Source organism: Emydura macquarii, unplaced genomic scaffold (genome assembly GCF_026122565.2).
Source record: "Emydura macquarii macquarii isolate MOO-44397 ecotype Brisbane River unplaced genomic scaffold, CSIRO-AGI_Emac_v2 contig_3240, whole genome shotgun sequence".
In the NCBI taxonomy this organism is placed as follows: domain Eukaryota; kingdom Metazoa; phylum Chordata; order Testudines; family Chelidae; genus Emydura; species Emydura macquarii.
The window spans coordinates 6,874,302-6,887,064 of NW_027133377.1; the positions used below are offsets into that span (position 1 = coordinate 6,874,302).

The window sequence follows — 12,763 nt, forward strand, 5'->3', positions numbered from 1 at the left end:
GTGCCTCTGGGAGCGAGCCTCTTATCACATTGGACACTAGCCTCAGGTTACTACAAAATTAGCAACTCCATTTAGAAATACATACCTTTTAAGTTCCTGTCTTAAGTCCTTATCTTTCCCATGCTGGCTCAGTCAAACATCCTCTACCCCTGCTAAATTGGGGCTGCAAAGACTCCCTGAGGCAGTAACAGAGGTATAATACAAATGCCAAGGAATCCAGTTTGATTTTGGTTTACACAAACTCTGCTGGCTTGGGTTCTATTAAGGATCTCATGGAATCTGAATTCACGGCTCTAATGAAAGTAGCCCTATTGAACATGGTACTTATTTACAAATGTGCATTCACATTAAATCCCACCTCTGGAATAAATAATGATGCAGAGTGCGCTCTATCCAGTGTCTGTATGGGCTTTTAGCTAAATGTTCTCAACAATGGCAGTCTCTAAATTACAGAAGACTTATAACAGAACTGGGGGTTGCCAAAGAAATTGTTCTAAAGAATCTCTGAGCAGAAGTAAGCACAGTAGCTGATTTCAGAGATGTGCATGCCTTTGTGTCTAGAACTAGAATTTGGACCTGCATCACAAGTTTTAACGTGCAACATAAAGGAATTTTCAAACAGTTCACTGCAAAGAATGAGATCTCTACAGTATGGTATAATAGGTGATGACAACATAAACTATAAAAAACATAGGTCAGATTGTGCTGCTATAACAGGATTTAGACATTAGATTACAACTGCATGCTTGATATACTTCATGCGCTATGGTGCTAAGATTTTCTTATAAATTCTGTTTTAAAACCTCGTTCTATTTCCAACAGCTAAACTCTCAGAAAGCTACACCAATTCTAGCCCAGAGGCTTATGAGCAATTCTCAGTAAAGCTATTTATTTTTTAGCAAATTTAGTGATCATGACAGATGTCATGTTGACTGCCCTCGCAGTATTTCCTCTGAGGAAATACATTATAGATAGAAGCAGGGAAAGTTTTCCCCTACTTGGCTTGCCCAGGGTGCTTCAATCCTGACCTGAAGAGCCCATCCCTCTGTTGGTAAACAGGTGCTTAAATCTCCATGGCTCATTCCATTCTGGGCCTTTCTGTTGAGGCTGCTGATCAGAGACCAATTATGGGAGCGTTTCTTGTGATATGTAGAAACCTTTCAAAAGCAAGCTACTCTAAAACCAACAAATTTATTTCTACAGAAGTCCCTGAACAAAGGGGGGAGGAGAAATCTACACCTGTCTTTGACTCTGTTGCATGACTTAAATATACGGTTGATTCTGCACATCATATATCAGGAGAAAATAATGCAAAATATGGAAAGAATTTAAAGAGAACTAGGACGGCCTCAATATATTGCACACTATAAATCTGTTTCTCAAGCTGGTCAAGAAAGGGCAAATTTATCATTAAATATAAACCACCATAGAAACAAAACAAAACAAAAAATATGGTTCCAAATTCTGCAACTTTGTGCATATTTGGACCCTAAGTATATAACTCTCATACTGTGTGTGCCTACTACAAAGGCAATTTGATACAGGTCCACTGGATTTTTCTGATATGGCTACATCCATCTCCCAATAGAATCACGGAACTAGCTAGCAGCACTATAAATCACAGGGTACCATGCATGGCATCCTTAAGACCAATGCTGCGCCCTGGAGACAAAGAAGGGGACTTTTTGATGAAATGACCTGCCTTCCCCATCAGCTCTGATAGGGAAAGGAAAAGTCTGGCTCGCCAAGCTGCTCTGCTGACAGCTGTGGGAAAGATATTTTAAAACATGGGTTATATTGGAAATATTTGTTTGTTGGAAATATTTATATCATATTAAAGGCTGGTTGTTTAGTTTTTTTTTTTTTAATTACCATCTAACTTTAGAACAGAGAGCAGATTTTAGGAAGACATCCATGTATTTTTTAATATATGAACTCTAGTGTTTGCCTGAAACTTCGTTACTGTACAATCCTCTCTTTATTAGTTAGGTAGAATACTTCGACAGTAGTGGAACCTTCACTCAGCACACCCCGTATGGTGATAGGTATTTCTGTACCTGTGCATTGGTTCCACAGTGCAAGTAAATGGGCCCATGGAGATAAAATGAAAAAGCAAAATGATCACATTTGCTCCTAAACCACTAGAGGGAGGATTCGTATTTCCTAAATAGCAGACTATTACATAATTCTAACAGTTGACTTGACACTACTGAGCAAAGTGCAATTTTTGCAAAACCTAATTTGATCACAGGGCAGGGTTAAAAAAACAAAACAAAAAACTTTGGTGAACACAGAGCAGAGAAATTAACAACAAATTCTGTCATCGATGTCAGTAAACAGTTTGTTTTATTAGCAAAATCTAAAGTGATATTTCCTAAAGTTTGCAGATTCCTGCTAAGGGACAATATAAGGATAAAAACTCTACCTGCACATCAATTGGTATTGTACTTAATAATCAAATTATTGATAGGTTTTGCGGCAATGTGCCAATTTGCCAGACTGACATAATGTCCAGGCACAAAATTAAAATTTCACGTGTTCATTGTTTTCATCCTGATGAAAACACAGACTTGGAGAAAACAGTGTCTGCTGATGTACCTTAGGTTTGTGTAATGTAACATCTACAGAGTACAAAACCAAATAATAAATTACTAATACCACCTAGCATTTGTATAGCACTTCTCCTCTTCAAAGTGCTTTATAAACATTAACTAAATAATCTTTGAATCACAGAATATAAAAATGAGGAGGACCTATTAAGGCATTTAGTCCATCTTCCTGCTAATGAGGGATTCTTTGCTGTCTCCACAATCTAATTTACTAGTTTTTTGTTTAACCTTTGCTTCCCTGCACCAGGGTAGGTCAGGACATATTGTAATGAACAATAGTAGTTCAGTGAACAATGCACAGTAGAACAGAATGAAGTAGTTTTTGTGTGTATCACTGTCCTCTACTGTATAGAATTAGAACTGCTTAACTAAGTGCCATAGACTATCAACAGCTAAAATACTTGAGCTCAAATACTAGGGGCATGCACTATGGGAGCAAGAAGATCTGGGTTCTATCACTGCTGTCATTGCCAAGGTGGCCATGGTGTGCAGCATAAAACTCATGTTCCCGGGTGACCAAATTTAACTGTGACAGAAGTCTCAATGCCTCTATGTAATAGTGTTCACTCTTTTGTAGAGCCACTTTCCTCTTTTGTTTGGCTGGGTCTTTCATAAAGCAATCAGGGAAAGTGAACTTCTTAAAAATAGGAAAAATCTGATTGTAAAACTAGAAAAATAGGCTAAAGGACAGAGGGGCAGATGTATCTGAAACTCCTTCTAACTCAGGTTTAAATTGACTCAATTGCATGTTGTGGTGTGGGTTTGCCTTTTGGGTTTATGACGTGGAAAAAAACAATTAAAAATCCCAACACAATCAAATACATAATATTAATAAAACATACATTGTGTTTGGCTGCAGCACAACATCCAATGTTATCTGAAACAGTCAAATCTGAACATTTTGGTTTGTAACAGGGAGGGACCCTGACAAAGCTTTAATTAAGCACTGTGGGAGAGACAATAAGACTTTGTAAAATACAGGATAAAGACAATTTAAAGAAAGGTAAAGTGCTAGTTGTTCAAAGTCTAAAAAGCATCACATTTCTTACAAAATTTGGCTCCATTAAGGTAACAGTCTGAGCATTCAAAGTACTAGTAACCACAGACTAATTTATATGTTTGATTCCCGAGGGCTAGCGTTCCCTGCATTGAGGAGCTAATCACTCCTAATGGAATGCTTTGGAAAGAAAAGGCTCTAGAAACAGATCTCTTTACAACATATCAGACATTTGCTTTAGCATGATCTCTCTTCACTTATTTCTTAAGCTGATATCATCTCCTCCTCCTCAGACAGACCAACATCAGGGGAAATTTATTTTGAAACTTCAGTGGGTTTGATGGTGCACAGGACTCAATTGTTATCTCCCTTAGACCAGTATTAAATGAGTAACTCCATTGGCTACAATGGAGTTGGCTCTTAATTTACACCAGTGTCGCTGAGAGAAGAATTAGGGCTCTCAGTTTCAATGACATCATTCCTTCTGGTTAGAAAGGGTAGAGGTTGAAGTTCTGGAACTGCACTGATGCACCCAGATCTACATGCAATCCCCGACTCCAATCCACAGATCATGGGAGAGAATTTTCATTCATGAGTTCTCCTCACTATAGTGAGAACCATTAATGAGTAGTCATTTGCAATTACTTATTTTCAATGCAGTATTTGTTGTATTTCTTTGTACACAGAGTGGAAATGCTGCAAACACAGCCATAAATTTAGCTACCGTGAATGATAAATGTCCAGTTTTTTATGTAAATGGTTACATAGAGGGCATGTAGCTGATGACAGAATTGAGTCCTCAGTTTGATTATTATGAAATGTTATAAGTCTAAAAAATGTTTAAAGTTTGATTGAAGAGATGCATTTGGTTTAGGTCATGGCTGGCTGCTACTTTGATTTTCAACAATGGAACTGGCAAGAATAACTCTCTGTTGTTGTTTTTTAAAATGGGATTTTATTGTGCATCATACCTTACTTGGCTAGAATCCATGGTAAACAATCCATAAAGGAAAACAAACAGTCCAACAAGTGCAGCAGGAATGAGCATTCCAGTGTACCATCCCAACCAAGCAAAATAAAGGCCAATTTTTTCACCAAAATACCGCCTGTGTGAAGAATAAAAACAAACAGTTTGAAGTAAATGACCGTGACCAGCTTGAAAGCATTACTGGAATCCTAAAAGGAAATAATCATTATTAGGTTTATTTTAATTTATTGTCTTTTTAGGAGCACTTTTGCCATATACATTTTATTTCTAACATAATACTCTAGAGGCACGAATTGCAGTCTAACCAACACTTATTCCATAAGGATACAGCTAGAGTGAACTACAATTTTACATTGTTGCAATGATTTCGCACAGGCAGTAATTTCAGCGCGGTTAAAAGTAGGAAATTACAGAACAGCATATTTGTTCATACTAAATTCAGATGAGTTGGGCCCAGTGTTATGCCAATGTTTTTTGTGTATCAAAATTACAGAAAGAATGTAAAGCCTGCATCTAGAACCAGGCCCGTGGAGCTACCAGGCAACTGATATCTCCAGACTGTAACCAACTTGCACTCGACTTCCCATTCCAATTCTTTTACTTTTAATAATCCACGGAGTTAATAGTAAGATAGGTAAAGGAAACTGTACACAAATTCTAACACTGTATCAAATCTAGATTTTTGTTTTAAACTTGGTCAACATTTCTCTTATGAACTCTCGTCCATGTAGATTGGTCCACATGGATAGCAGCCATTTGGAGCTACCTTGATTTCAAAAGGGCTCTGACTAGGGATAAAGATCTGTCTGTGGCAATCAGACTGCAGAACTGGGCCTTAGGCCTCCAGTCAGCAAATTGTTCCATGAGGGTGGATTGCTCCACTTTCATGGAGTCCCGTTGAAAATTAATAAGACCATATAAGGATCCATCAACACTGAACATCTAGCAGGACTGGGGCCTTAGATTGTAATATCAAGTAGCTCAACTATAGCAATAAAGCAAAAAGACGTGTTTTTGCTCACAAAGTTTTGTTTATTTTAAACATAAAATCCCTGTAACTTTCAGCAGCATGTGTAGTCTGCCAATGCCTGGCTTTTCACATAATTGAAACAAGTTCTGCTACACTGTATGAGTACCTGATTAAATCCAGAGGCTGGTATTTGTACCACATCCCCCACCGTGCCCAGCGCTCATATAATAGGTGTCTGTGATTTTGAGCTCCATGTGTTTTGATGGGATGTCTGCTCTTGTGGCTTCCCTGAATCACAGAAAGAAATAAGATATTTCTGAGTCACTGGGAAAAAAAGAGGCATTAAAAAGATGGCATTTGGATACAAATATAAATAAGGACATCACTTTTTGATGACAAAGATTCATTGGCTCATTTATTACTGATAGCTACAGAAAATGCAATCTTGAGTTTATAGGTAAGCCATATATAGTAGAGGTGGTTACAAACTTCTCTACAATGACAAATTTCCTCCAGGACAGATTTAAAGATCAGTGCCAAAGTACTCTTTCCTTACTAGAACACCACCACTTTCCAGTAGGGATGCATGACTTCAGGTTCAGTATTTGTAGTTCCTGGATATATGCTCATTTGTATATGTATTTATATTTTTCAAATGCTTATTAATGCTCCAAAGAGCTACATATGGGCACATATTTTAGTTTTAGTTTGCTCTGCTGTAGAATTCCATTGACTTCCAATATGGGGCCCAGTTCTTTCCATCTGGGTAACTCCAGTGATTTTAATGGAGCTACTTCTGATTTACAAGTTTAAAACAAGAGAATCAGTAATAAATAACCTTTGTACAAAGATTATTACAATGGTGCGAAGGGGGTGAATACAGGGGTACATTCCATCACACAGGTCCCTTGTTTTTCTGTGGTATTTCTTTTCGTAGATGATGGAAACTATATGAGAAGACCAGAGCTGGTACTATTTTGTCCCAACAAATAGCTCCCTGAGGCATTAGAAACAAAACTGAAAAGAGAAAAATACAAACACTGAATTGTTCATTTGTACCCGAATAAAGCTTTTATTGGCTTTGTCTGGATTCTGTCACAGCCTGAATGCACAGCTTTACACGCTAAAATAAAAAGTTATGATGCAGAAATATCAGGCCCTTCCTAAGCAAGCCACCAGTTTTCTGTGATTCTAGGTTCACTTTATTCTGAACACAAGGCAGCACTCCAGTTCAAGGCAATATTTTCGTTTAGTAAGGCACACCATTCCAGTGAGCATTCTTTTGCATTTAATGGCATGATGGAGTATGGACTGATTTAGTACACTGGTTTGAAAAGAATGTACAGTCCATAAAATGCTCTGAAGCACCCCTGGGTTGCATTTGTTTTAAAATTTCAAAACCCAAATCATTTTTAGCGTCACTTTCTTGAAAATATTCTTCAATTATTTAAAAAGCATCTTTTATTTTTTCATCTCTAACCCAGCACAGCGTAAGGGTGTGACATGACTTAGAGCAGAGCCCATGACAGAAGAAAAAGGCACCCAATTTTCACCACGCAAAATGTGCATGCTGAGAACCACTTATATTCCTCTATGGTATGAGCTGTAAAATGTATCTGATAATAACATTTCAACTGGTATTTTTGAGTCTGCTGTTGGTGGAAGGCCAGAAATGGAAGAGAAACATTGCGATGTGTAAAAGATGAGAACTCAATATATAAGACTGGAAACCAGCTTCCATTCTGTTGTAAAATATCTTTTATCCCATTCAACGAAGTGCTGCCTGTCTGGAGAATGCTACACCCTCTCCCCCACCCCAATGAACTAGCAATTATCCAGCAACTGGCTAAAGGGGTTACAGTTCACCACCTCCGAAAGGAGTCTAGGATTGCATGAAATACACTTTTAACTTACAATGTCATAGTGGGCTGGAAATTAACCATAAAGAGTGTCTTATCCCTAAGTCTTTTGTGCAGGTCCTTGTGCTGATCCTTTTATTGCAATTGCAATGAAACAGTGGCTCACTAATGTGATTTTATTAAAGTAACAGTTTGCAATATACCTAGAGACAATCATTTACACTATAAAAGGAAGCATATATGTGAGAACATTTGTGAGCGTGTGGTTTTAGAAGTGAGAAAAAGCTCTCACAATGATGAGGCTTTTTTCTTCCACTGGAATGGTTAGTATTCCCCTAAAATTAATAACATCTAGCTGAAGCACTAATAATGACAATGTGAATGGTATGTCCAGAGTACTCCTTCTTTATCCTCCCCTGAATGGAAGCGTTAATGCCAAGAGCAGTTTTTTATCCAACAACCTGGGACATTTAAGCCACTTTGAAACAATGTGGTCTCACGCTTCCTCAGCTAAAGCAATCTCATATGTCAGAGTCATAATTGTCCATGTTACAAATTGTCTGATCATGACATGAAACTCAGTGTAAAGTTCTGCCTTTATTTAATAAGAAGACCAAAGACTTATGACTTATGTCCTTCTTTCAATCATTTAGGGCCTGATCCAATGCCTTGGGAAGTTAATGGGAGTCTTTTCATTGATTTAAATGGGCATTAAATCAGATCCTTAATCTATTGATGGGACTATTTTCAAGATAAAGTTCTATACAACTATTCAGAAATTGTTTGCAATGGAAATTTTAGTATCAGTTTCCCTGTATTTGATCCACTGCAAAGAAAATTAGAAAAACAGAACATTTTGTACAAAACATGCAACAATAATTTTGAGGAACTAATTGGAACAATTTATGTTCTCTTTAACAATACCACAGGCAATGTCCATTTAAAAATGTACTTAATGCAGTACCATTCTAAATCACAGGAGAGCATCTCAGAAAGTTATTACTGTACAGTGGATTAGATAAAGATACAGTCCAGGCCCATATCAATGTAAGGAGAGTTATAAATAGAAAGCCTTATTGGAATGCAAAATAAAATAAAATCATAGCAAATTTACAGTTCAGATAGGATCTCAATGTTAAAACAACTTTTTCTTTAAATATAACACTTAAGACAAAACCAAACCAGCTACCTCATGTGGTGGAAATGCAGCTTCATATGTTCCATTACTGAGTAATCTATTAATACCTAAACAGAAGAAAAAAATGAGTTTCAATGTCAATTTTTATACATGCAGTTTCAAGAGCTATTGCATTCCATCTTGTGAATTGAGGAGCTGTGACAATGTTAAATAATTGGGCTACTGCTAAAACAGTTCCATGCATCACTAGAATAACTGTTCGTTATCACTAAGCATGAAGTTGTGGCTCCTCTAGCCCCCTCCAGATATGTGGCTCTTTCCAACTTCATTGACCTCACTGTGGCTTGTCTCTATACCCTTTTCTTCTATGGTTCTTTAAGGCAGCTCTCCTATGAATAAGGCCCTCTCTAGTGGATAACAAAGGAACTGCCCCAGTATTTAAAAAATAGGAAGTTCTGGCAACTACTCTGGAACCCCGATGAGGGCACTCAAAATCAATAGTTTCCCAGACAACTCAAAAAAACAAAAACAAAAAAACAACCCAGCACTTTCAACCAGACAGAGTGCTGTGCTCTTAGAGACATACTCTGAATCTGCTCCCATTGATCACAGTTGGAGTTTTGTCACTGGCTTCAATAGAACTAGGATTGGGGCATCAATTGTTCTCTATTCTTCTTGCTGATGATCCATTTTTTTCTAGGTGTGCTGTTGCTTTCCTTCCAGGGAAACTTCTTCAGGCAAACAAAAGCAGGAGCAACAGTATGAATTCACTGAATCCCACCCCATTCACCCCAAAACCACTGAAAAACTAACTTTCAAAGGCAGCTGCTTGCATCCCTCCCACAAAATGCAACCCTCTCATTGAGCCAGATACTCTGGTCTGGTATAGTCACTTTGTGCTGCACTGCAGGCATAATTTAGGCCTAAAACTGGAATCATTGTACCAGAAAGAATGATCACTTGTAAGGTTGTCCTCCAATGGCATAGAAGCCATCATAGCATAGGCACCACCCTTCCCTGCTGCTGGCATAGAAGGGAAAAATGTCAGGATGCATTGTGTTACACCATTCTACGCAGCATTTTCAGCCTTCTCTAGCTGTTGGAGCCTAGTGCAAATTCACCCAGACACTTCACTAACAGAGTTCAGCAGGGATAACCACACAGAAGAGCAGCAGGATCAAGTAATGCAAAGGACACATTTAAACCATGTTTGCCCACCCTTCCCAGCAATTTTACATTTTGGCTGTAGGTTTGAGCCCATTAGGCTAATACAACGCTAAGGTTACACACACACAAAATGTTAGGAACTACAGAAGCTAAGATTCTCAAAGTGACATGAATTCATTTCTATATCACCTAGAATACATGGCACCTTACATTACTAGTTTGGCTATTAAACAGTACATGCAACATGGACAAGTTAATGTTACTATAACTTTAACACTCTGATATTTTGGGTTTAAATATGTGCTATCATATTCTTGCCTTTATATTTAATAGATTTGGCTTTTCTTCAGTGAGTGTTTTGAGGAACTTGAACAAATGCTTTAGCAAAATCTACAATATTTGGTATAAATTACATTTGTTTTCCAACAGGAAAAGAGTGAATTATAATGAGGATCACAGCTGTAAACACTAGCCCTTTCTGAAATATGAAGCTTTAAACATAAATATTACATTCTTAAAATGCAAACAAAGTAGCATATCATAGTGTACCTTGTACCTTTTGACAGGAACTGTTCTAACAGCTAATCAGAAGTGAAGCTGAACAGTAAGAAGCTTTCATCTTCTATGACCAAAACTACTGTATCAGAAGTGTTAGGCTTCTGGTTTGAATTTAACCCATAAGATAACATTGCACATAAACAGACAAAAGCTTTCACTGTCTAAACAAGAATTTCTATTTCCCCATCACATTTATGAAATATTTTATTAATCCATTAATCAGAAAATATTGCAGATTTTCACTGAATAATTTAACAAATAAGAGTTTGCAAAGCCCATCAGCTCTATTGCTGACAGAATAAGTTATATTATGAATCCTAAGAATATTTATTTAGTTTATTTAATGAATATTTTCTCTATCTATAGCCAAAAGATGTTCATACTCGCCATAACACCCAATTTATGTTTTTTCTAAGTATCAAAATTCTTACCCATTTTTGATTTTCCATCTTCATACTTTGTTCTCTGTAGCATGTGGTGCACTATTCTACTTCTAGTGGAGTTGCTGAAGAAGCTGTCTTTGTTGTTTATTGTAAAGCTGTTAAAATGATTGACATCCTTTTAATATTCAAAGCAATGCACAGCTTTCAAAGCACAACTATCCAACAGTTTGTTTTTACCGTATTATAAGTGTATAAATAATTCATAGTTATTACAGAAGATGAAAGGTCTTACATCTTTAAAGAGTTCTTTCAACACCCTGGAGAAATAGCAAGTATCATCCCCATTTTATTGTTGGGAGAATGGTCACAAAGGTTAAGACCAAAATTCTCATTAAATGGCCAGTGATTTGGGATGCCTCAGTTTTTGGATCTCCAACTACAAACATCTTAGGCCTGATTTGCAGAAGTATTGAGTTTTCTCCAATCCAGCTGAAGTCAATGAGAGTTTCTGATGCACAGCACAATCCAGGGTCATAACACTGCTGGAAAGCTGCTTAACCAAGGGATGGTATAAGTATCATCTTGGTCTAGCCTCACCAGAATGGAGATGGATTTTGACCTCTCCAGGTCCCTTCCATCCCTACATTTCCGTGGTTCTATGATAAGTGCAACTCTAATGCAACTCGCCATCTGGGATGAGATGCCTCAAGTTGAGCACCAATAATAGAGGACAGATTTGAAATTTTTGGTCTGAGTGATTCATCTAATATCACACAGTGAATCACTGGCAAACCTGGGATTAGAATTTAGCTGCTTCCAGTATCACATCTGTCCACTAGAATTCATATGAAGCTATGGTTCCGTTCAAGAGAAGTCAAGCTTTAATTCTACTTTATTAAAATCTTTACCTTAAAATTAAATACAAACTTAAAGAGGCATAATACATTACAATTATTTTAAAGTCTGTCACTGAATTATACATTATAAACAAGGAACATTATTCCATAGTACAGCAAAGGAAGAGATGACATGTTAGCCTGAACAGATATGTTTAAATTTTTTAGGTTGTGTATAGAAGATTAAGGATTTTCTATACATATCTGAGGCAGGAGCATTTGTTACATACACAGCTGGTTAAAATCCAAAGTCACTGTTTTCAGCTTGTTCCCAGAGATTTTCTTCTGTTTCAGCTGAGGAAATACTCTCAAATTTAGTCCAGCTCTTCTGCAAAAACAAATCTGGCGTGTTTGTATTTAATAATGTAAGAGGAGACAGAATAGCATGCTAACAAAAAGGCAATCTCCCTATTGGAGCCAATTGTTGCCCCTACCCTATACTACTAAACAGCTATAAATGGAAGCCATTGGTGAGTATCAGAGGACAGAATATGGCCCTAAGAGAAAAACAACAGGAAATAGCAAGCCTGACACCATGCATTTGTCAGTGACCATCTGTTAATGATTGCCTTTCTGTCACCTGAAGAGAAGAAATGAGAAAATGAAATGTGCACTCAGATCTCTGCTGTTGCATTCCCAACACCAACACTTACTGATGTATCCGCGCTCGGCTAAAGGGTGCTGTGTAACAATCTGTCTCTTCCAGGTCAGGGAGGGCCTCCTTGTCAAGCTTCATTGGATTTCTGGGCAACCAACTTTTCAGCTCTCTCAAGTTTCTCTGCAAACTGGAAAAACGACAAGTTAGACTTATGCTCCCAGCTGCACATCACTTTTGTTGCCATCATAACTATATATGCTGGATGAGAACTAAACTATAAGCTTGAAATGAAAGCAAGAGATTATGTTTTCTAAATTACTTAAATAAAATAAAAAAGTCAATGCTTATATTATTTATGGCCTGCTCTTTCAGACCTCACGCAGACACCATTCACACTGCCATCACTGAGAGTTTTGGCAGAGCAAAGATGGCAGGATTTGCCTGAGTTAAAGTAGCACACTCAGGAGGAGGAGAACATACTGCTTTAGAAAATGACTTTCTGAGTTGCAATTCCTTCCGAAAATAGCTCTTTGCTACAGCAATTACATGTTCTCTCTTACTCAAGGATATGCTTAAAGGCCCAATCTTGTACTTAATCTA

The 12,763-nt window shown here is 37.4% G+C and overlaps 1 protein-coding gene across 1 annotated transcript in view; it reads right to left on the reverse strand.

The window, feature by feature from the left end:
* ANO3 (anoctamin 3) overlaps nt 1-12,763 on the reverse strand; it is a 169,327-nt gene that overhangs the window by 55,786 nt on the left and 100,778 nt on the right. The window contains exons 8-12 of the mRNA XM_067532089.1: nt 12,219-12,350; nt 10,718-10,824; nt 8,613-8,668; nt 5,731-5,852; nt 4,578-4,712 (exon numbers count right to left, since the gene is read on the reverse strand). Of these exons, the coding sequence (XP_067388190.1) occupies nt 4,578-4,712; nt 5,731-5,852; nt 8,613-8,668; nt 10,718-10,824; nt 12,219-12,350 (552 nt within the window). The remainder of the gene's footprint in view (nt 1-4,577; nt 4,713-5,730; nt 5,853-8,612; nt 8,669-10,717; nt 10,825-12,218; nt 12,351-12,763) is intronic.